This window comes from Dendronephthya gigantea, unplaced genomic scaffold (assembly GCF_004324835.1).
Source record: "Dendronephthya gigantea isolate DGI-Jeju-01 unplaced genomic scaffold, DenGig_1.0 000248F, whole genome shotgun sequence".
NCBI classification, from domain to species: Eukaryota; Metazoa; Cnidaria; class Anthozoa; order Malacalcyonacea; family Nephtheidae; genus Dendronephthya; species Dendronephthya gigantea.
In genome coordinates, this window is record NW_021163258.1 from 173,964 (window position 1) to 198,755 (window position 24,792).

General features: G+C 37.7%; 4 protein-coding genes and 1 long non-coding RNA gene across 5 annotated transcripts; 2 read left to right on the forward strand and 3 right to left on the reverse strand.

Moving 5' to 3' along the window:
- The first annotated feature begins 285 nt into the window (after positions 1 to 285).
- On the forward strand, positions 286 to 3,130 carry LOC114540712. The gene is made up of 4 exons (XR_003689098.1): positions 286 to 456; positions 1,103 to 1,164; positions 1,948 to 2,016; positions 2,214 to 3,130. It is a non-coding gene; the product is annotated as an uncharacterized LOC114540712 (long non-coding RNA).
- Positions 3,131 to 3,340: 210 nt separating this feature from the next.
- On the reverse strand, positions 3,341 to 6,156 carry LOC114540711 (elongation factor 1-beta-like). Its single transcript, XM_028560837.1, has 5 exons — positions 6,023 to 6,156; positions 5,251 to 5,509; positions 4,492 to 4,552; positions 4,189 to 4,251; positions 3,341 to 3,593 (listed from the first exon to the last, which is right to left on the reverse strand). Exons 1-5 carry the CDS (start codon positions 6,100 to 6,102, stop codon positions 3,376 to 3,378), a joined length of 681 nt encoding a protein of 226 aa, XP_028416638.1. The 5' UTR covers positions 6,103 to 6,156; the 3' UTR covers positions 3,341 to 3,375.
- A 5,019-nt stretch (positions 6,157 to 11,175) lies between these two features.
- Positions 11,176 to 12,117, reverse strand: LOC114540719 (cannabinoid receptor 1-like). The gene has a single exon (XM_028560846.1). It carries the CDS (start codon positions 12,115 to 12,117, stop codon positions 11,176 to 11,178), a length of 942 nt encoding a protein of 313 aa, XP_028416647.1.
- A 1,264-nt stretch (positions 12,118 to 13,381) lies between these two features.
- Positions 13,382 to 15,741, reverse strand: LOC114540717. The gene is made up of 3 exons (XM_028560844.1): positions 15,379 to 15,741; positions 14,583 to 14,845; positions 13,382 to 14,243 (listed from the first exon to the last, which is right to left on the reverse strand). Exons 1-3 carry the CDS (start codon positions 15,691 to 15,693, stop codon positions 13,487 to 13,489), a joined length of 1,335 nt encoding a protein of 444 aa, XP_028416645.1. The 5' UTR covers positions 15,694 to 15,741; the 3' UTR covers positions 13,382 to 13,486.
- Positions 15,742 to 19,053: 3,312 nt separating this feature from the next.
- On the forward strand, positions 19,054 to 24,730 carry LOC114540696 (eukaryotic translation initiation factor 4B-like). Its single transcript, XM_028560819.1, has 10 exons — positions 19,054 to 19,075; positions 19,197 to 19,355; positions 20,429 to 20,628; positions 21,064 to 21,177; positions 21,394 to 21,448; positions 21,555 to 22,524; positions 22,739 to 22,791; positions 22,879 to 23,143; positions 23,347 to 23,629; positions 23,855 to 24,730. Exons 1-10 carry the CDS (start codon positions 19,063 to 19,065, stop codon positions 24,101 to 24,103), a joined length of 2,361 nt encoding a protein of 786 aa, XP_028416620.1. The 5' UTR covers positions 19,054 to 19,062; the 3' UTR covers positions 24,104 to 24,730.
- The last annotated feature ends 62 nt before the right edge of the window (positions 24,731 to 24,792 follow it).

The window sequence follows — 24,792 nt, forward strand, 5'->3', positions numbered from 1 at the left end:
ATTGTTTTCACAGTCAATGAACACCAAAATATTAGCATAGCATGACTAAATTGTCGGGCTGGCTACGCTACTGTACACCAATATATACACCCCTTTTCGAAATTCGCTGAGTTGCGCCGTGCGAATTCGATTTTTTATTATTCTTTTTTACTCTTCATAACCTTTTTCAATTTGTTACTGCTCTATTTCTACGTTTTTTATTGTACAATTTCTTAGAATTTATAATTAGACGAAATTGGTTTCCCCCCCCTTATTGATGCAATTCTTTTGTCGTCATTAGTTTCATTTGGGTATTTTGGTAACTACGCTGCCGAAGAACAATATTCATCATTGTCCAGCTGTTTCATAACTTTGACAATATTCATAAGGAGCTAAAAGCGTATAAATAATGAAATAAAGTCGTCAACAATGGCAAAAGCATTTCAAAGTTTTCTTCTTGTGTGTTTTTTGGCACAGGTAAAATGCCTATCATGTTTAATAAGAATAATAACATTCGGATATTTCAATTTGGTAGTCAATCAAATTCCATAAAGCACTAGAAAAGCGCCATAAATGACCAAGAGAATAAACTTCCTTGTCGAAATTCAATTTCAATCATTTAGGTATTTATCGGTATAACTAACGTTGCTTTATTGTATAATTCTTTTTAAACTGAAATGTTAGTCAAAGTTTTAATATATGTATATAAGTGGTAAGTCAGTTAAGATTCTATGGCAGTACACGCGATGTAGGATGATTTCTAAAGGGCTTATGGGTCTTAATTTTGAGTGGAAAATGAGAAAAATAAACTATCAGTCCTCCGACAGGAATTGAACTAGCACCCTTGCCACTGAGCTACAGCGGTAGCTACTAGCTAGCTGTCTTACCACTGAACTACAGAGGTAGTTAACTGAACTACAGAGGTAGTTAGCTGTCTTACCACTGAACTAAAGATGTAGCTAGCTGACTTGCCATTGGCAGTTGACAGCTAGTGTACCTCTGTAGTCCAGTTCCAAGATCATTGCACTGGTATTGCAAAGGTGTAGGTTAGATCATCACCTTTTATGACATTTTAATTCACCTAACTCTTTAAATTAAAAGTGAGGTTTATTATTGTTTATAGGCTTATGCATATAGAAATTGTCGAATCTACCACGATCATGGAAATAAATATACTGAATTGAAGTAAGTGGCACTAAGACACCTGTCAGAGAATACATATAAAAAATGAAAGATGATGTTTTATCTTAATAAAAATCTACTCAAGAGTAAATGCAATATTTTTTCAAGCTTTAAAAATACATTACCTCTTTAAATGACCTGGTATTTTAACTGTGTTCAAGGGCATTAAGTCAAAATGAATAAGATAGTCTGCCCCAAATTGGGCACAATTCTCTTAATAGAATAGAAAAACTTGCTATGACTACAAGTAAAAATTTGCTATGACTACAAGTTTTCCGGGTTAAATATTTGCTTATGTACTACATTTTTTTATTATCCTTTTTTCACACCGCATCTTCATATCAAAGCTGCATACATATATTCACTATTTTTGGTTTGCAATGTTCACAACAATTTCAGAACCCAAAAGCAGAAACAATTTGTACCTATGCTGTTATGCTGCTATGAACTAATCCTCAAATAGGCTTGTGTTTGGATTAGATTCAACTTTGCAGTGGCTTAAGCAAAAGACAGATGGGTAGTAGGCCTGATGTTTTTGTATAGCAGGTTACCGGTGTCAGCATGTTATACTTGATATTGTATAGCCATGGTAATTCTAAAGTTCCCTTTTCTTGGAATGCATCTGGTCATCCTATCATGTTAGGAACCTGATTGCGATTACGACGATTCGCAATCAAAGAGAGATCTTTTAATCTAAAAATTCAAGTTTTTCCCCCCTTTTTGATCTGTTCACAATTACATTAGTAATTTATCATATAATTCTCTTGATTCTACTAAACTATGTAGATGCTCAAGCTCTGAGTATTGCTGTGACCATGGTTGTTGTCGTAAAGTTTACACCATCTGGTATTTTTGGTATGTTATTGTCTTATGTATGTTATTATTCATATTTCCTTAATCTATAGCTATTGGAATAAGTTTATTAATAGAACTAATTTAGAATGCCTGATGCCTCATTAAATTACTAATTAGAATTCCTAATGTTGAAACCCATCAATACTTCCAAACATCATTGCAATGAGGTCACATGCAATTTAATATCATTTTTATAGGACATTGCTTTTGTTTGGTTTATTTGTTGGAATAATTTTTTGCTGGTGGTACAAAGCATATAAACATCGACAACGTACAACTATTGTTCAACGCAATGTTATCCCAATGCATGTTGTAAATCCATATCCACCTTCCCATCCACCTATACATGGGGGCAACTCACAGGCAGTACCTGGCTACCCAGCATATGCCTCATATGCCTTCGCCCCTCCTCCATATTCAGTGGCCATGAACCAACCAACAGCCCCACCACCAAACTATTTTCCACCAAACCAGGCACCAAAAAACCAGTAATTTACAGGGGAAGACATTGAACATTATCTAGAGTTATTTTAAAGATATAATTGCACTTGTTAATGTTGAACATTTAATCGGTGCTGGGCACTCACTGGTTTGACTGTAAAATATTTTATGCAAAAAAATTTTTCTCACTGTTTGACATTTTCCCCACCGAATTATTTCAACTATTATTCTTAATGCTGCGCCATTACGAACAAACAATGAGTTTGTGGGCTTTCCATCTAATCAGTATGATTTAGTATTCAGTTTGCATCAAGAATTGTAGTATTCAGTTTGCATCAGGAATAGTAGTATTCTATTGCAAATGTAGCAGGCAACATTTGCAATGCTAGTGTGTGAGCAAGGTCTAATTTAAAAAGGAGCATTAATACCTTCAGGTTGACATTCAGTTATCACACAGAAATGGGTTTCAAGATTAAAATGTTAGTGATGACTTCTACAGAGTAAACACAACCTAAAAGTCTCTAATGCCAGATTATCAAAATATTCTTACCTCTTATTAATCAATACCATGACTTCTATTCCAGTGCAACTTTTTTATCTCTCCTAAATATCTTATGTAACACATAAACGTCTTATGTAACACTGTAAATAAATGAAGTAAAAAACTATGATCTATATGACTATATCTTCAATCAACTTTTCAACTGAACTGCCTAACTTGAAAACAGGCCTCACAGACATACCAAGATTACAGAAAAGATGGCAGGCAACTATTCTAGCAAGATGCATAGCATAAAACCAGAATATCATATACTTCACAACAACCTTTAAAAATAATAATGGACTCAAAGACAACAATAATATTAATTATCATTTATTCTGATTTTAAATTCTCTCATTCATTTCCAATCCCACTGTCTAAACCTTATTAAAAGCAGCTATATCCATGGACTGTATATGATCTTCAAACTTGGTGATTTCTTCTTCAAGATCATCTGTGCTAATTTTGTCATCTTCAACAACACAGGATATTTGCAGTTTCCTTATTCCATATGCAAGAGGAACAAGTTTGCTTGCACCCCACAGTAAACCATCTTTACTAATGCTTCGAACCAATCGTTCAACCTCAACCATGTCTAGGAAAAAAGAAATACCCTGACAGTGAATTAAAAATTTAATAGGTAATTATATATTGCAATAACTTCCAGCTATATTCTTGTATGGAATAAAATTAGCCTAGGTTGATTGACTACAGGGCTAGCCATACTTTCAACAATGGAAGGTTAGAAAACCAAAACATCTTAATCTTATTGGGAATAATCAAAACTGAAATTCTTTTTCCTCGGATTTAATACAGTACTTTGCTGCTCTCTGAGATTCTTTTCACAAATATGATATGGCCTTACATTTGTAAGTATTCACAAAGGGTTTTAAAGCAAGTTCTTGTTATCATTTTGCCATATTTACCAGATCAAAATTTACTGGGAAAATGATGTACAGAGGAGGTAGATGTACCATTTTGAAAAAAAGGGACGTTGCAAGTGAAATGCTTCAAGAAACACTGTTTCAATTTTTCTGCTAAAAATCTTCTCCATAATTTCAAAGCTTTCTAAAGTTATAATTATTTGCAGCATGCTCCATCTCATTACTCAGTGGGGTACGTTATCATATCATATATCATTGTAAACAATTGTATGTATAACTTATTTGTCCAGATTTTCAACTTTTTACCTGTTTCATCATCCCAAGGTTTCACATCAAGTAGGATGTTTGATTTTGCAACAACTTTAGGCTCTGAAACCAATTATATCATGAGTGAGGACACCTTAATCCAGGCAAAATGTAGAGAAACTTGTCCTTGCATATAACTTATGTGTGATGTCATGATCATACATAAAGGTTATACATTTCTTGAATATGGAATAAAATGAGCCTGTTTTCAACAGAAGCTATTGTGAATATACACTCTTTCAATGGGAATCCAATCATGCATGATGGTTTTGAAATATTATATCAATGTTAGAAGAACAATACTTTTCGCCTTTTTTTCATTGTATGCAGCAATTCGTTCTTGTTTCAATTTTTCTGCAGCTGCCTAGAATTACACAAAAAAGTATGTCGAAAGTTTGAAACTCAGCATCAAACTAAAAAATAATGTTTTTTACAAGTAATTTCATGTAAAACTAATATGCAATAGCAACACTAAAATTACTCATTATTCTTTCTTGTACCCATACAATTCACTTTTTGTGGGTAGCCCGTTCGCGGGCCAACCACTATGCTATACGCAAAAAACGATGAGCGATGATGCATGTCTGTTCCCGAGTTTGTTTATCTACGATTTCAAGAGACTGGGCAGAGCCGAAATTTTGTCAGTCTGATCAGTGTAAACTGGCCTAAACTTTCAGATAAATGAATCGCAGAAATGGTATTTCATTGGTATTTCATGGATTATTCTTATGTCTACTTTGTTATAACTGTACCCAACTAGCAAACTAGCCCATTTTTGCCTTTGCCGATGCAGTTGATTTACCCGCCATTATTGCGGCCTGTCATTTGACATTGAACAAAACTTGAAAATCTTTGCCAATGCTTTGGAGGCTACCCACATGTATGCATTGCATACCTATTTTTTATTTAGCTGGTATCCATCCAGCTTGCATCACTACCCAGCCCACCATTAGTGAAATGGTATATGAGCTATCCTAATGTTCAAATGATTCCTGGTTGTTCAGTACTATTAAACACACAAGAAACAAGTAACTAGTAAATCAATCTGTACTTTTCAAATACCTTTTCTTCTTCATTGTCACTCCCAAAAAGATCATCATCGTCATCATCATCATCATCATCATCTGCAGCATTTGATGGTTTTGCTTCAGTTGCAGGAGGACCATAGGCTGACAAGGGTTTCTTTGCTCCATTAAAACCGGCAGTATCATTGCCATATGATAATATGTGATTGTACCATCTCAAAGCATGAGCAAGGTCAGCAGAAGGTGCACCACCAACAGCTTGGAAAACTACAACATCTGCTTGAGATGGCTCATACCTATGAATATAACAAGCTTTACTTATCAGTTATTCAACACCCAATATTTCTACATTTTTTTAAGGTTGTGTAACTTAATCTGGTTGTATAACTTTGTTAATGTAATACAGTCAATTGTATTGTTCCAGTGTTGAATCTTGAAAAACAACAAAGGAATAGTACTGAATTGGCCAATCATATGACCATTTGTCAGAACATAGCGTTATAATTAGCTATGTATAATTATCTATAATTATCTATAATTACAATAGCGTTTTCTTTTTCAATTTCAGATATTTTGTGTTAATTATTATTTTAATCATACAAAATAATAAACATATGAGAATATTTTACACCTTGTACAATTGTAGCAACATAAATGATGAAATGTACAAAAATTGCGGGGGGGGGGGTTAATGTCGCCACATGGGGACATGACCTACACGTGTATTACTTTGGTACACACCAGATTACACAAAACGAAATCACCAGTAAAAACTAAAAAATCTGATGATATCTATTGGCAATATTCACCCTTCAATGTAGCTTTTATCAGCAAGGTAGTTATTTAAGGACTGTTGACCGGCTTTTGCTTTCAAATCACCAAAACCCATCGTGATATTGAGAGAACTTCTAACTTTGATTCAGAATCTTCAAGAGGACGAAAAATTCATTTCCTTTCCCATAAGGCATTTCGGCCCGAACTCCATGAACTGATCTCAGAACTATATAGATTCTGGACGACGCAGATCTAACAATGTGGAGAAAGGTATTATATTGTTCAGACATTTTTTAGACCAAAACACAGTAGGAAATTATCAACGTAATAAAGAGTACGGAAAATCGAAAATAAAAGGTATAGACTCGTCACACACATACACTGAGGACAAAACATTTAAAATGGTTCTCCTTGCTAAAATTAATTGTTATTAATTACGCAGGATGTAAAGGTTTATATTGCGAACAAAAACAATTACCCAGTTAGTACAGAGTAGTAGTACTAAGTGTGAGAGGTTTGGGTCAGAAGAAGAGGCTCTGGCCTCTGGGTTTGAAATAGACCGCCGAACAAAAAATGTCGACCGGTGCGAAGGAGACGGCTATACAAAAGAATTTTAAAGTCGTCCTGCGGAAGCCATATCACCAGTGTACAGGAGGAAAAAGATTTATAGGACAACAAATGCGGTTTATTGTTTTATCAAACGAAAGGCACGTTGCCACCGGGGAGAGAGGGAGGGGGGCTGAGGGTCTTAAGCCCACCCACTTCAGTTTACCCAAGATAATTTTTTTCTACCATTTCTTACACTCGCGGCAAAGTCAGACACCGGGGCGAACTGAGACACGACACTGCCTCTTATACGTAATTTTAGTCTAATTTTTATTTTTTTAGTCTATATATAATAATTTTAGTATGTGGCAACAGTTTCGCATTATAACTCCTCCCTCGCCTTTTCTCAAAAAACAATAATGTCTTCTTAGAGACATGGTATATTATTTACCCTAAGCCCTGTATTTGGTTAATTCTAAGTTCTGGAGGTGCATTTTTTTTAAGGTCTAATTATTAAAATCTTCTTGCGCGTTGCTTAACTATCGGAAGGTGAAATGTCGAGAGAGGCCAAAAATAGGAATGGACTTTGTTTATACGCTTCTTTATAAGCAATAGTACATTTACTTTATCATACATTATTTATTATTTATATCTGCGTTACTGTATTTTTACGGTATGTGAATGTACATGCATTAACTATATCATATCCTTAGCTTCCCCCTATTTTCCAATCATTCCCTAATCGTCTACGATATATCTAGTGTTTGCGGGGAAAATATCCCGTGTTTTGTGTGCTAGCTCATATATCGCCATGAGGATTCAAATTCGTCTGGTGCACAAACACCATCTTATGCCTGGTATTAATTTAGTCGTAACTCGTGAGTGTCAGTGAACATGCCAAGGCGGCTGATGTGATATGTGATGTGAATATTTCTATTTTCTATGTGTGTACAGCAGTGAACAACTGATAACCGATTTGAATACAGAAATAAAGACAAATTTGCACCCTGACTATCTCTCATCGGTGAAAATGACTTGTTCATGACAATTTACGACTAATATGACTTAATATATGACTCAATTTGACCAGGCTTTACAATGGAAGTCTAGTTAATATGTATTGTCTTCCCCAACCACGTTTGTGTTGTTGCATTCTCTGATGAGGAACAGGTGTGAACGGGATTTACGCATTTGTAATTTCCAAAGCTGTCCTCCATTTCTTCACCGGAACAGCTCTTAATTCCAGAAATATTCTTTCCACATTCTTTACTTGTTTTATCACCATCAAAATGTAGTGGTAGCTCATTCGATTGCACCATGTAGGCATCACAATCTTCGCAACCTTCATTATGAATCCGAAAACTTTTTACCTTGACACAGCCACCTTGGTCGTTGTCATCAAACAATTTGAAAAGAGGCACATGTCCCGTTCGAGCGCGAACATAATCACTGCCCATTACTGCCCCTTCTTTTTCATAGTTGCAAGAAATCCTCCATTTGGAAGAAATCTGATGAATATAAGCCATTCGTGCGTATGAGAGTCGATAGTCGGCCCACGAGAAACTATCCTCATTTCTTGGATTATTTTTTATAAAAGGGGTCGCAAATTTATCTTTGTTCTTTAGACTGAAGGACTGTACCAGCGTCCAAGAGGTCACGGCCGTGTTGCCTTTATAACTGAAGTCACAAAACACTCGATACGGTTCATTATTTATATCAAAAATTGTGTAGGTACCTGAGGTGCTGTTATGCCCATTATTGTGATCATGACATGAAATTTTCAGTGTTTTTTCACAGAACTGTCCTCCGTAACCTGGTTTGCATTTGCAAGTGTAACGCTGATCCTGGAACCAAGCTGGCACGCATGTCCCTCCATTGAAGCATGGCTTTGAAGTTAGACAACAATTAATATCTGGTACACACTGATTGTGGCTGCATTGTTCTGCATGAATCTACGGTTGCAGAAAAAAACATGTATGTGTGAGAAAAAAGTACAATGCATTTGGAATTTCTTTCATAAAAATGTCATAAGCATCGATGTTTTTATATAAGGCATTTTACAAACTAGTCAGTTAGGTTTATCAATGTCCTCTTTTCAAGACCCTTACCCCATAACCTTACCTAATTCAACGCCGTATAGTGGGTAACTTATTAATGGGCTTTTGGGGACAGTCTGAATACCTTAGTTCCCGGTATCAAGAGAGAATAAATCTCAACATGAGCTAGCTATATTCAGTGCAATTTATACCTTTGCTATAGCGGCTTTATGCTCAAACTCCACGTATACACAATCTTCGCTATCTTGATATGAAGATTCTTTCAACATTTTTTTTTTCGACGACAGAAGTTGACATTTTTGAGCGGCAGGACAAATTTGAAATGAAAGGCAGCGACAGTCTGCCAGACAAAGCTCAAGACATTTTTGGGGATTTACAGACGTAATGTTTTGGTAAATGTCAGCAGCAAGAACTTTGTTAGGATATGTGTGGACAATTACATTCCCTGCTTCTGTTACTTGTAGTTGTAAAGTCAGAATTACAAGAATATTCAGTCGTTGAAAGAGCCCAAACCTATGAAAAAAATTGCCAGTAGAGGCAGTAGAAAATCAATTAACTATAGCTCAATTCATTTTTCAACAGTTTTTTAATGTTATTCATATATTGAAAAATATAAGGGCTTGCTTGAATTCAAAAGTCTAACTAGAGTGTCGATCTTATAGGTTTGGAAAACCTGCATCAGTGTATTAATGAAAACTCGAATAAATACAAGTAGATAAGTATGAATACTTTCAGGCATGTTCCATACGAAAAAAAGTCGACAATATATGGTCTTCATCAGCCAATGCATGCATGCAGTGCTGTTAACTAAAGACCCCCCAAAAACACCTGCATGCATGTAATCATTTAGGTAAGTGCATGCAATCATTTAGGTAAGTGCTATGCATGCAGACTCGCCTCCCGATGCGAAAAGACCAGCATGAATTTTGTCTTTCCAAGGCAAAGTGTTTGCACTCACTGTGCTCCTAAGCTAATGAAGCGTATCTTATAAAGCAACTATACGTGCCTGCATGTGAAAATATGATACTGTAAACTATACGTATAATTTGAAGTTTGATATTTTTAATTGAAATTAGGTATGCGAAACTTAGATCTCAGCCAATCCGTATGTTACTTTTTCCCCTCGTTTCAAGAAAGATTTTGTAACGGTGTGGAAAGTTAATTGGTAAAAGGTTTTTTAACAGATAAACAAGTAAACATGCACTTTTGAACAAAGCATATAATTTTGTTAATGCAACGATTAGCTATTACTCATTTAGACAAGCAGTAATCCATTTTTGAGGATGACTTTGATGCTGAGATGTACTGCGAGCGTTTTTGCAATGACAATGTATAAGTTGGCGCCTGTTTTTTAAATGAACTGAGGTCTGAGCCTCTGAGGGATGAATCAGTTGTGTATGCGTGAATATCATTTGTTCAACGCATTTGTCACATGAGGAGTTGGGGATTTCAAACCAGCTTCCTGCTCGTTTGGAACAAAAACACCGTCTACATGTATATAAACACTCTTAAGTCTGAACTGATCTTCAGTCCATATGATACCTAGACAAATATTCTTAATCTACCTACTTTTTCTTCCGTTTAGAATCGTTCGCCCAAACGTCAAAGCAGCTGTGCATATGCTGTCACTATCGCAAAAACACTCACATGCATGCATGCAATTTCCTCAAGGCTATATGGTCTTAAATTGCGATAAAAGCATGAGAATATATTACCTCGACATTTTCTCTTTTCTCAGCTTATTTTTCCTCTCTGTACTGAAATAAATTTTAATTTTTCGGATAAATTCTTGTCTTATACCACCATACGATGTCATACCGAATGCAATTATAGATGCAGGTAGGCTTATGTCGCAGTCTATAAAGACTATGTAATTAAGCTAGCCATCATTAAAAATATATGAAAGTGATAAAATGCTTTTTTGTTTATTTAAAATATAAAGCGTAGCTACATTGTATATGGCATAGCTCAAGAAGAATTTTTTTATCCTTTTTAATTTAACTAAAAAATCGTTTTTATCTATAGTCATCGTTTGAGTGATGCTTTGTCCACACGATCCAAGATGCTGAATATGTTAAATTAGCTTCAACTTCTATAGTAAATTACTCTATTCTTGTTTGAATGTATTACATGTATATATGAAGCGATCATCAGGCTAATGACAGGTTGTCTGGTTGTTATTCTCTATATTTACATCGTGATGTTGTTATTCTCTATTATATATATATATATATATATATATATATATATATATATATATATATATATAAAATTTTCCTTGCGCCCTATACCTCCATAACAACAGAGTTTGTGCTAGTGCCATGATAGATGAAGCTCGTACTCTATAAAGGATAGTTTCGTGTGTTTCTGATTATTGCAAAAATTATATAGACCGTTGGAAGGTTTTAAAATTTTACGCGTGTGCATAATTATACTCCCGAACATCATACGAGACCGGCAGCGCGGAGATCGGAATCGATGTATAATTCCATGCATGCATGATGCATTGAATTGATTGAAAACGATGAAAATTATCATTATTTGCCTGTTTACGGTAATAAGATCTAGTACATCCAAACCAAGTGTCATTTGTGAAGAAGATTTTTTAAGACATTCAACGCTTCCCCTCTAAGCAGTGGTCTTTTCCAGAAGAAGATAATGGAATTTGCACTTGCATTTAGCGCCGCCACTGTCATGCTCCAATTAAGGGATGCCTTGAGTGCCACAGGATCGTCTTTGTAGTACGAGTAACAAGCAAGTGAAGGAACATAAGAGAGATAACTGATAACGACCACAAGCAAGCAGGATTTGGCAAGTTTCTTCTCTCTTAACGCCCTTTTTTTGTTTAAATCTGACGGGGTTTGTTCTATGGAGCAATCGCCGATTCCATCCCGGCCTGAGAAATGCATGTTTTTCACCGCGAGGAATATTTTTGTGTATGCAAAAGTTGTAAAGAGCAAAATTGACAACACAACAGCGATAACGGTTATGCCGTAAACCTCCTCGGCGGTTGTTTGTAGGACCGGGCCAAGGACTACCAAGGTGCATGCACAACAAAAGGCAATCAGAATTCTGTGTTTAGTCAAACGAGAACGATGCGTGACTGGATGTAAGATACTCATGTACCTTTCGAATGTTAACAGATACAGCGTCGCCATCGACAAGGCCGAAACAAGGTATGCAATCGTCTGAGAAACAAAAGTATTGACGCAATCTGCTGTGCCCAAAACCTCACTTGCCCCAATCGAGGTGTACAGCGGTAAGGATATAGATCCGACGGCCATATCAACTGCAGACTGGAGTAGAATGACAAAGTAGCAAAGTTTCGCCTTTAATTGCGAACTTCTTGAGATTGTAGGAATTGAAATGCCGTTCAACACTACAGTAGGAATTATTACAAATGAGTTCGCAATGCAGAAAATAATTCCGTTCCTGACATACTCCGTGGAAGGAAAATGAACCACAATAACAAAAGTAGTCCCACCAAGAGGACAAATTTCTGCAAATTGTTGCGAAACGTTCTTCATTATTTCACTTTAAGTTCTGCATTTGGTACACTACAGATGATTAATATAATACTTTTGAGTTATATATATGCAGAAACAACATTCTGTATTGGACTATTTTAATTTAAAGCGTTGTTTGTGCAGAGTCTGGCGTTTTAATTATTTCTGATCATCGGTTGCGGCAATTTTTGGCAATTATACTTTCCCTCGCAATGAGCAACTAAGGAGGAATTAATTCTGGTCGAATGTATCGAAATATGGTATACTCGTCCATGGCAGAATATACGGAAATATGCCGGTATACTCGACCATGGTCGAATATATTATAGGGTTCAACTTACGCGAAGGCGACATGCAGAAACGTATTACATTTACCTTTGTTATCCATCATATTAACATTTCGCGTACAAGTGTGCTTTCTCACTGTTTTTCTTCGCAAGTTAACAATAAATATGAATAAACATGATATCTATAATAATAGCCTCCAAATTGCCTTTGAACTTAAACAAAAAAGGCAATATAAAACCCAATAGACCTTTTCAGCTTGTATGGAAATTAACCATTTCGAGTCACATGGTCTGAAATGGTTAAAGAAAAGAAAAAATGCACAAAAGCGACTGTCAAGTTTGAAGCATATATCTATTTCTTAATATTTTCCGTTATTGATTTACATCAACATTGGACATTTCTATATAATTTTTTATCGTTCATTTTCTGTCCGTTATATATCTGCTCACTCAGCCATCGACAGATCGCAGCCTTTTTTGATGTCGTTGCTGTTACCATACATATTCTGGAGGCCTTTCCTGTAACCAACATGATTCATTCATCACGAAGGCTCAATATAGTTCCTTTAAATGTCAACAAAGCTCGGTTTTTCCCTGCCTCTCCCACATGTCGACATTGTCCTCAACCTGAAACCCCACCTCATGTGCTCTGCCATTGTCGTTCGCACATCAGTGGTGCATGCAGATCCGAATAGACACGATCGTATCGTTAATGCAAGCCAGATATGAACTCTTTTCTTACATGTTTTATCAGCCAATGCAGTTTCTGTTTACGGGTATACATTAACGTGCCAATTGAACCTAAATGGTACGTGATTGTCCATGTCAAATCGAAAATATCAGGCTCAGCTCAGCGTTTTATAAATTAAATTTTGTTGTAAATGCATGCTATATAGTACTGAAGGTTTTTGACTTCTCGATCGAGTACTTTAATCCACTGCAATGGATGGGAGTTGATGGGAGTAAAAAAAAAATTAAACAAAAGCGACTGTCAAGTTTGAAGCATATATCTATTTCTTAATATTTTCCCTTATTGATTTACATCAACATTGGACATTTCCATATAATTTTTATCGTTCATTTTCTGTCCGTTATATATCTGTTTACTCGGCCATCGACAGATCGCAGCCTTTTTTGATGTCGTTGCTGTTACCATACATCTTCTGGAGGCCTTTCCTGTAACCAACATGAAGGTCGTGAGCTTGCAAGAAATCACCACCACCATTCACCTCAGTCGAACCACAGACGTGAGCGTAGCCGAACACTTTTGGCATTCCCGGAACAATATCACCCTTGGAGATGAACCTCAATGTGCGATCACAACCAACATTCTTCTTGTAATAGTTGACGAAATCCGAATTGCCGACCAATGGAGCGCCGTAAGTTACCACGGCATCAGGACGACGGTTCAACTTTCCAGCGGCGTACGCTGCAGCAATCGTAGCTTCAGCTCCGCCAAGACTGTGACCAGTAAGGACGATAGTATAATCAGTTTCGATTGCCTTGCGATACTCTTCTTCAAACCAACTCGCGATGTTGTTGTATCGGTCAAAGAATCCTTTGTGTGTCTTGAAGGTCGTTCCGCCGACGGTTAATGTTTTAGGTTGGAAATCGATGTTCTTGAACCAATCGCTTAAGCTTGTTGCCTCTGTCCCGCGGAAACCGAAAACAATCAACCGCTGTCCATTATTCACAAACTTCAGTACTTCGGTGTCGCTTCTCACGTGACTCGATGCGGTCCATCCGGCCTGACTGCAAGCGGGTTTGTCGTAGGGTGCTTCATATTTCGGCAGCAACAGCAATGCTTTCCCAGCTCCACGACCGTAGCTTTTTAACACAACTCCTACCCCACGATTGTATCTAAATAAACCCAGTAAGATAAGCGTGCCAGGCAAGGGGAAGGCAGCCGCAAACCTTTCCCAAATTAGGTCAATTTCTTCGATTCTTCAAGGGAATACCCCGGCAAAATGGTGGTGTCCTGGTGGCAAAGAAAATCTTTGGGACCCGGGGCAAAATTCCATTTCCGGTTTTACCGGCTTAAATTATTTAAAAAGCCATATATGTTATTGCTTACCTATATGGAAAGGACTACCTTCAAAAATTAGGTATTTCTGTTGCATTTCTTTGGGGGGGGGGTCAAACCTGCACCACGGGGAAAATTGCTCCCTTTGCCCTACACCCCGTCACGTCGTTACCTACCTCGGCCTGACAATAGCATGAGGATCTCTTCTGCACGTGCAGCCATCGTTGCTGTAACCGCTGGGACACTTGGAACATCCTCTTTTGAACGTCAAACCACAGATATCGTACCATGGGCATGCGCTGTTGTCGGAACCAAATATGTGAGCATCGCGGAAACACGTGAGACCATCGTTTCTGTAGCCACTGGGGCAATTCCCGTAGCAATTAAATGCTCCTTTATGTGGTTTGTCTTTGGGACAGTGTCGGTAGCAGAGAGCTGCCTATTATTGCAGAGTTGTACTTAGTAGAGACAAATTGAGCGTGAAAACTTATGACTATCATTAAAAGAATAAATGTTCCTACCAATATAATCTAGATGACTAGATTGTCTTGTTTTATTTACTAATTCGCTAGAATGTGTAATAATAAACTAATAAAAAGCCTGATATATTAAAATTCTAGGGCCAAAAGGAGAAAGACGATTTTGCTCGTGGACTTTTCATATATATAAACATGGTGCAAACTCTCAATAAAAGCTGATACTATAAAATTATGATAGAATTCACTATTAACTATTTATTAATCACTATTCACTATTCACTATAGAATTCTTATTTAGCATCGTGGAAATCACTCATTGAAGATTAATTTTAAACCGTTGGTAATCACGGTAGCGTTTTCGCAAGCTTATAACTGGTGCTATCGATTTGTCAACTTTTGTTTAACTGTGGTTTAATGTTGGTTTTTATCAGAAGTAAATACATCATTATTATAAAAACTATCGATGTTTATATAAAAACAAGCGATAACATACTTCCTCAGAAGGATGACTTGTCGGACATCCCCAACAAACCGGGCCAACGCCATTGGCCCACGCCCAGCCACTTCGCTTCTGACATGGCTGATAGCAAATCAGACCGTCCATTTCAGGATAACCGTGCGGGCACCGAGCACCGAACCTGGTCGAGGAAGGGTTCTCGGTGATTTTTCCGTTTTGCAGGTACTTTGAACCACTGATCGGCATATACGTCGCCTTTGACACCGCATGAGAAAGCTGGATGAATTTTTTGGCATCATTGGCCTCAGAGCCAACTGCCAAGACAGACAAGGCTACGAAAATCGCGAACATCTTTGCGAGAAAATTGAGTTTATTCTTTAGTAATCAGATTGCACTTTCGTGAGCAAAGCTCTGATATAAGATACTGCGCTCTCTCGTCCGCTTTTATACCCTTCTCGTTGATGATAAGCAAACATGAGTCTTAATTGGTCCGAGATTACTAATTGCTAAAAATTATATTTTCATTATGAATGTGTAAGAATAAGTTTAAAATTGGGTTAGAATTCATTAAAAAATGCGATCAAAGCTTTCCGAGCTCACTTGCATGCGATTTCAATAAGCTGTAATTTTGATTAATTTTTGCATTTGTAAAGCTCTACATAAACCTAACTTGAGTTTGAGAGTTTCAATAAATAGGAGGCATATGAAGCATGTATATTTCTGCGTATGGTTGGGGGGGGGGAGTGTAAACTGGGAGAAGTTCCAGCTTACACTCACCCCCCCAACCATTCCTATATATATATCATATACCGTCTGAATGCCGCACATTCGGGGAGTTTCATGATTGTGCTTCACTAAGGGATGAATTTCTGTATGTTTCAACTTGAGATTTAGAAGAAATGTTTGGGAAGCAGTTGTTATAGGTTGTAACAATCATTTCCCTCATCAATAAACTCGGCTTCAAAAATATTCTCTAAAATTCACAACCCGAAAATGTAGGATCGACCTTTTTCGTGTATGCAAAGTTCAAATGAGTATATTATGGAGAAAGATAGACGTGTTCAAACGAACGGGCCGGTCTGAATGGAGACTATACATTTAATAATTTCGATTTATGCCTTAAACATTGCAATTTTATTTTTTCTCATGAGGAACGTAATTATATACCTTTTCTTGTTTGAGTTTTAAGCCTGTTTAACTTCATTCCGAATATTTCCCGGCGAAGGAAAGGTGGCTTGCCTAGAAACAGGGGCGTACCCCCAGCGGAAAAGAGGAGCATATGCATGTGTCTCCAGGAATTCGCAATTTTAAGGGAAATGCTCTTTTTCGCTAGAATTTCACTTGCTTCGTTTAAAAAATGCGCGAGAACTTCTGAACCCATGCACCCCTGGGGCTTCCTATACTGCGGATATGTAGGCAAGCTCTGAGGCATTTCAATTAAGAGAAATGCATGGGAATACCTGAGAGAAAGCAGAATATCTAAAGTTAGGTATAAGTGAGAATATAAACGCGCGCCCAGGATAATTGACAAAATACAACTGATAATAAAAGGAATTATAGATTCTTGTTGTTGTTTTTTTGCGGTTCTAAGTCACTGAACTCCCTATATATTATTGCAGTCGAAGGGATCGTAGCGATTGCAATTTGTAATGAGGACTGATTATGTTTATCAATATCAATCAAGACTCTTGATTTATGATAAATTCTTTAGATAAATATATGATATAGTTTCTCATTCGAATGATGTTTCGCGGCACATCGTGCATGGACAGTTCGTGGACAGTTCATAACAAACTCGCATCAATTAGATTGAAAGACTCATTTAAAAAACTTCGTAAAGATAAATTGAAAAATTTCCATATTACCCCAACGGGTAAAGAGAGATCTTTTCAAATAACTAACTTGGCAGTTCTGTTTTAGTTGCAATGAAGTTCCAAAAAACATACAGGCAAATGTATGACCAGGAGGAAGGAATCTGTTAATAAATAGTGCTACTAAGATATATAGTATACATATAGATATTTAGCTGTTAAAATATAGAATTTTTACTATTACAGTACTTATGGCATACTGCTATTACAGTCCAGTTATAGTCCTGAAAAACATCATAGAACTTTTTTCCGGCTGTATATATATATAAAAATAATACAGTTTGCAAATTGAAGCGAAACAGACAAAAGGAAATTGTGAAAGTTCATTTAAGCAAATAGTTTTTTCCATCAAATACTCGGCTTTCTAGGCATATAATATATATTATGACAATATTTATTCGGTTAGGTATCGATTATCATAATTTTTGCAACCTTATGAAAAATCGTTCAAATTAAAAGTTAATTAAAACACAGTAAAAAAGCTCGACCGCCGTTATTGCCTCGAGCCCCGAGACTGAATAATTATCTCAGTATCACACCGTCCTCTTGAAGCTGTACTGCTAAAGTATACACATCACTCCAATCCTGTCGTCTTTGAGGTTGCCGATGTCTTCACTGCTCAACCTCGTATAGCCCGTATAATCTACGGCAAAAAGAAATAATATATTATTTCTTCAATAGACATGTCTATTGGTTCTATGCCGATCCACAGTCAGGAGCCATTTTTGTTCTATCATGTACACGTCATACACATATTAAACTGGAAATGCTTCTCTTTGCTAACTCAGTGTTGGGTCAAATTTATAAGTTTACAAGCATTGTCTTGTACCATCAATCGTATCGTTCATAAGAATCTAACCTCCTCCGCAGTCATCTCTGTTGGGGCAATAGATATATTTCTATCAATTAAACTCAGATCAGAAATCGTAAAATGAATTCATCAAAATAATCCTAAAGCAAGGTAGCTATATTTTAAAAAGTCACAAATTTTTCGAACTATTTACGATCGCATCCGTTATAATAGTGATCATGATAAGCGGAATATAGAAATTGAGCTGAGAGAGGGTGGATCACTGAGCTGGGTGGTTGCGCGTGAGCGCTAGTAGCCTAGAAGCCCTGCACTATAAGAGCGCTCCGCATCTAACACTGTGCCAAATTGAGCACGCTGGGATGCATCAAAATAGCTCACTTTTCGCTCAAAATATTTTTGGTATTCGAATTCGGGCACGAACATTATACTCTGTAAAATGAAGCTATAACATGTCTTTAGTTTTACTGCCGATGAGGTAATTAAAGAAGCCTTTGTCAGCTTTACGAAACGAAAAAAAGCCGCTGGTAAAACACGCTGAAGAATGTATCAGTTTTAAAATTCGGGTGACAAAGAAAATGTTTAAGGATAATTGCCTCTTCCCCCACCCCGTAATCGAGGGGCCCCTACCTCCTCCGCAGGCTCTTTTCCAGGGGAGTATGGCAGGCGGTGATATTTTCCGAATTTGCCCGAAATGCTCCCTAGCGCCTGTGGAGGACGTAGGAGGGACCCCGTGATATCTATAGCCCCGCCGCCTTTCCCTTCCTCTGGGCGGCCCTAGTGAACTGTAGTAAAACGATTTTTCTTGAGTTTTTAAATGTTTGAGACAGACGTAGAGAGTAAATATCACGGAACGTCTAAAACTGTGTAAAATACAATTAATTTTATAAAAATTGAACGCGAAACAGAGTCCAGTTTTATTACAGTTCACTGGGCGGCCCTGTCGTAATCGTACTCAGTCGTAGCGTACTCGGCGTTCTCCGTGACGTTCAACCAGTAATTGTACGCCGAATCTCTTGACCATTTAGCACGTTTCTAAACATGGCGGACACAGGTAATTATTTGTACTCTTGCATTTGATTGAATACTATCATCCCCTCATCATTACACTGATCCTGAAAGAGATCCATTGCTACGGGGTGATTTTTTCATCTTCTGGTATGATTTTGTTTCAGGTGGAAAAAAGAAAGGGAAAAAAAAGGGCACGAAAATGCTCCTTACGACCTTTTTGTCGAATGATACCTCGCAAGGCAGTGGGAGTAGCGTTGTATACGCTGCCAAGCCTACTAATTCTACTAGCTGGGCAGACGAAAGTGAAGATCTTCCCGTTCATGGTATGTTCATAGTGGAATTGTACAATATCACGTTATTATAAATATAAATATATTCAGTTTGAAATCTGATACAGTTAGCATCATTGAACATTGAAATCAATATGAAATGGTGAATGAACAAATGGCTCAAAATCTGGCATTATTTATTTGTCATTTTGTAAAACAGGAGGTAAAATGTTCAGTGCTATGTCCATTGTTTACAAATCATGATGATATATTATGCAACACCTTCTTGAAAACTACTTTTTATTTACTTATTAAAATTTATATATTGATACAATATAATTTTTAATTTCATGCTGGAAAATTCTGATCAGATGGATGAGTTTTATACACAATGTGGAATGTTTGCATTTTTCAAGGAAATGCAGATCCTGTGGCTTTTAGTTAATCTATGCATTACATTGTTCAAAACCTGTTGCACACCTGAGGATTGAACTATTGCAAAACAGTTCATTAAACAGTATAACAATCACTATATATGGATTTTAATTGAATATTTTCCTTTCTGTTTGAGGGAAACAATGTGAAAGTGAAAAGGATTTTTAAGGGGATAATAAGCAATGAATCCCTTTCTTCACTTTAAAAAGTTTAGAGATTGTGTAGGCACTTCCCTTATGAGATAATCTGTTCACTTGATATGTTTATGTGCATTGCAATGAAATTGACATCACAACTAGCACAACAAGTTTAGACTTTGCTAGTTAGATCAGGAAATGCTGCACCAAGCACTAGAGGTTTATGGTCTGTTAATGTTCTGAATAGATTTCGGGTGTTGTTAGTTCATCTTCTAATACCACAGATATATCTCGCTTTTTAGTATTCTGCCATGCAAATTACTTGTAAATGACACCCTTATTGAGTTTAAGCCTTCTTGAAGAGTGTCTTACAATTGCTTGCAATGTCATATAATGCAATAATGCCATGCCTTATATAGTAAGGTTTCCGTGATATTAAAAACAGTAATTCAATAATAAAGGTCTTGTTGCATTTATTGAGAATTTTTGTTTGTATATTGTAGGTAGGTGATGAACGTATTTCAAGAGGGATAGTAATTTATATTTGTTATTTAGGAGGCACTTCATGGGCTGATCCCTATCCTCCGCCCCAAGAAGTCCAGCGTATAGTTTTACCCACAGCTCCTAGAGCTGCAAGAGCAGGAGCTGTTGACATGTCTACTCTGCCAAAGGGACCACCATACACCGCATTTCTTGGCAACCTACCATATGATGTTGAAGAAGATGATATTTTCCGCTTTTTTCATAATGTTCAGGTAATAAACATAATTGTTTCTCATAATTGTTTCATCAAAGCTGTGACTTCTGCTCAGCTGTGGGTAACTGTGAGCAAAAAATTGCGATAATTTCAATGATTGCGAAAAATCGCCATAATTTTACAATGTTTTATTAGAAAGAACAATCCTAGTTTAGCCAAGAAGTAGACATCATATAGATACTTATATAGTTTAGGTAATGTTAATGGGCAAATTTATAGTAGTGGTAAACCAATTATAAAACCTCTTATTAAACACTGGACAGTTTAAGTGTTACCCTGGCCAGTATAAATGCACAGTGTCTTGTGTGCAGGCTGTTAAATTAAAGCAAGGTTTCAAGTAAAAAACTCCAGGAAGTTTGCGATGGCTTATAAACTTTGGGTTGTGGTTACAGTAAATACCAGTGGCTTATTGCTTTGCTTATGCCTTAAACAGGTCAAAGATGTTCGCCTACCAAGAGAGTCGGATAACGGCAGACTTAAGGGCTTTGGCTATGCAGAATTTGATGATATAAATGTATTTTTGAATGCTCTACAGTTAGATGACCAGGTATGGTATTATGGTATTATTTTTTCCCCCAAGATCTGCTATAAGTTTTATAGATCAGCCAACTAATGGAACCTTGTCATGTGACCATATGACATGAATACCAAAAGACAAACTGAGAAATGCAACTGCTAAGATTGCTTTTTACAATAGTACTTTTTTTTAGCAGTGAAATGCAATTTTTCTGGGAAATAATTGTGAGATTTTTCTTCAATCCAGACTCTAAAAGGAAGACGTATACGAGTTGATGTTGCTGGACAATCACAAGGAGCTGGTAAGTACTGTACATGCTTCTTTATTGTAATCTTGATTCTTGACTTTCATGCATTGGAGATTCAATATCTGATATCAATATCATGAACATTCCACGCTTTGTTTAGATAAAGAAAAAGAAACTAATAGAGGACGCGATCAACCTTCGGAATCTGATGGAGATTGGCGTGCGGCTCCGAGAAGTTCTGCTCCTCCCCCCGGACGAGACTCGAGAGAGATGGATGGTCGTGATCAGAGACGAGGATTTGGGAACGATTCTGGCAGAGATGACCGAGGGGACGACAGAGAGTGGAGGTCAGCTGGTGATAGGAGGGGAGATTTTGGTGATCGAGATGGTAGAGGGGGTGGATTTGAAAATAGGGATGGTTACAGAGGTGACTTTGATCGAAATAGAGGCGGTGGATTTGGAGGTGATAGATATGGCGAAAGGGATGGTTATGGAGAGAGGGATGGTGACAGAGATGGGTATCGAAATAGAAGAGGTGGGTTTGGTGGACGTGATGGTTATGATGAAAGAGGGTATGGTGGGAGAGACAGGGGAGGTTTTGGAGATAGAAGGGGTTTTGGCGATAGGGGTTATAATGATCGAGATAGAGGATTCGGTAATAGAGATCGGGGGTTTGGTGACCGGGATCGAGGCTTTGGTGATAGAGATCGAGGATATGGTGATAGAGATCGGGGATATGGTGATAGAGGTAGAGGATATGGTGATAGAGGTAGAGGGTATGGTGACAGGGATAGAGGGTATGGTGACAGGGATAGAGGAGGATATGGTGACCGAGATAGAGGAGGATATGGTGATCGGGATAGAGGAGGATATGGTGACCGAGATAGAGGAGGATATGGCGACAGGGATAGAGGAGGATATGGTGACAGGGATAGAGGAGGATATGGTGACAGGGATAGAGGGTATGGTGATAGGGGAAGATATGGTGAAAGGGATAGAGGGTATGATGATAGAGGGTATAATGATAAAGAACCTGGTGATCGTAGCAGAGATTTCGGGGATATTCGAGAAAGAAATGGCAACGATCGTGGAGAAGATGAACAAGCAAGGGAAACAAAGGATGAAACAAGGTTTGCAATTTTTAACGTACGCTGAAAAGCCGTTATGTTTAGGTAGTATTTTTTACAATCTACACGTTAGAACTTCAGTCAAGTGCTTTTCGTATGTTAGGACAATAATATATTTACGCATTTGAGGCCCATGGCGGGTGGAAGACTTGGATGGTTGAAATATTCCTTAATTTATATTTAAAACTATTGGGAACTGAAACTCTACTTTCTTTAGATCGGATGATAAATATGAAAACGGTGGCGAACAAAGGGAAGAAACCCGACCACGTAAGTGTGACCTCAGGATCACAGGAGGATATATATGAGCAGAAATCCTTTCACCTCTAAACCAGATTTTGCATTTTACTTTCTTAGCAACTGAGCGCCCGCGTTTACAACTCAAACCTCGGTCCGTACCAAAAGAAGATACATCCAGCGACGCGAAAAGTCCGGCATCATCAGCAATATTTGGTGGAGCAAAACCTGTTGATACGGCGACGAGAGAAAAGGAAATCGCTGCTCGGTTGGAAAAAGAAAATTCTGAAAAGGAATCTCGCGAACCTGCCGACGGAAGGGGCGGCGATCGTCGAAGGCTCAAGTCCACAGGAAGCGAAGATGGTGAGAAGAAGTTTGAAAAGGGGTAAGAGATGGATGCAAAGTGGAAACATACTGTTTCATGTTATTCTATCATATATACATCGGGACCAGGGTGTAGTATTCCAAAATTATTGGGTAGACTTTTTTCTTTGTGAGAATATGAGGAGATTTAGTGCCTGTCACTTGTTTTGGCATCTTACTAGCCTCAGAACGGCTAATTTATGATTCATTTTACATGATTTTTAGTCATTCGCCATCTAATTTGAAACGACCAGGAGATCGTGATGACACCGAAGTGGGTCGTGGTGGATCGAGATCAGGTAGAGGGCGAGGGGACCGTGGAGATACGGATGTGGGTCGTGGTGGATCTAGATCTGATAGAGGGCGAGGGGACCGCGGGGATACCGACGTAGGTCGTGGTGCGTCCAGGTCTGATAGAGGACGTGGTCGTGGAAAGGGTCCGGGTCGGGGTGGAAAGCGAGAACCGAAGGTCGTTGAACTGAAGAAGTACGAAGAACCAGAGGTTAAGGTGAGGGACTGTTGAATGGAGATGGCCTTTGGTCAACGGAAGGCTTGCTGGCTTAGACAACGTGTGCAACGTTATTATGCCCTATATAGAGTTAGAGATACCAACGAAGCTACTGTTTTCTTTTCACAGCTTTGTATGCTCGATGCCGGACAGTGGGATGTAGACTACTGCAGTCAACATTGTAATTGGCCGAGATTAAACATGCATGGTCTATTTTATTTTCAGGTCTGGGCAGCGAAGAGCAAGTTCTCTGCACTTCTTGACGCAGACGATGACGATGTTGATTTAGGAAGTGATGAAGAAGAAGACAATGAAGAACGTGATGTTGAAGGAGAAACTGTGCAAGACGACAGCAGAGTGGAAAAAGAACCCGAGGAATTGGCTGAAGATGCGGAAGAAAATGAAAAGCAAAATAGTGAAAATGTGCCTGAGGATAGAAATGAGACGGAGACGCAAGATGCTCAAGATGATTAATGACGATAGCAAGTAAACACTAGAGAGAAAAAGACGCGCAACTGTTAGCAAATCTTCGACATTTTGATCTGAGGACGAAGAGAGCAATCGCTCTTCGCTTCTTTTCAGAATTGTTTTTTGCAGTAGTGCGCACAAACAAACCATAGAGAATTTGATGCGGAAACATTTTTTCCCGACGCCCTTTCTGAGAGTCTGTGCACAGTGTCTACGAAAGGCTGTTTCCGTAAACAATACTTCCACTTTTCAAATAATTTGTTTACGTAATAATATTTTGATGACTGCGGGGAACAATTTTAAGATATATATATTTGAAATTTGTGTACTCTTTCATTTTTCTGCGTAGGGTGGCCCGCGAATGTTGTGGCTTGAACACTTTGAAAAAGCTTGTAAAGCACAGCATTGTATAATATGTATCATATATTCCCCAAAGTGGAATGCCACAAGTAAGTTAACGGCATTGGCAAAGCTCGCTAAAAATCTTTTTACCTCTTCAATATCATTTTGTTGTCAAAAGACTGAACAAAGTGGTATAATATGTTATAAGACTTTTATCAGTTAGTGACATATGCATGCTGTGCGGAGCTAAAAATCTATGTTGAGTAAATATTCCAAGTTGTATGATTTTTTCCACGTCGGTTCACTTGTAGCTCCAGTTGGCTATATAGCTCATCGGCTATATAATATATGTT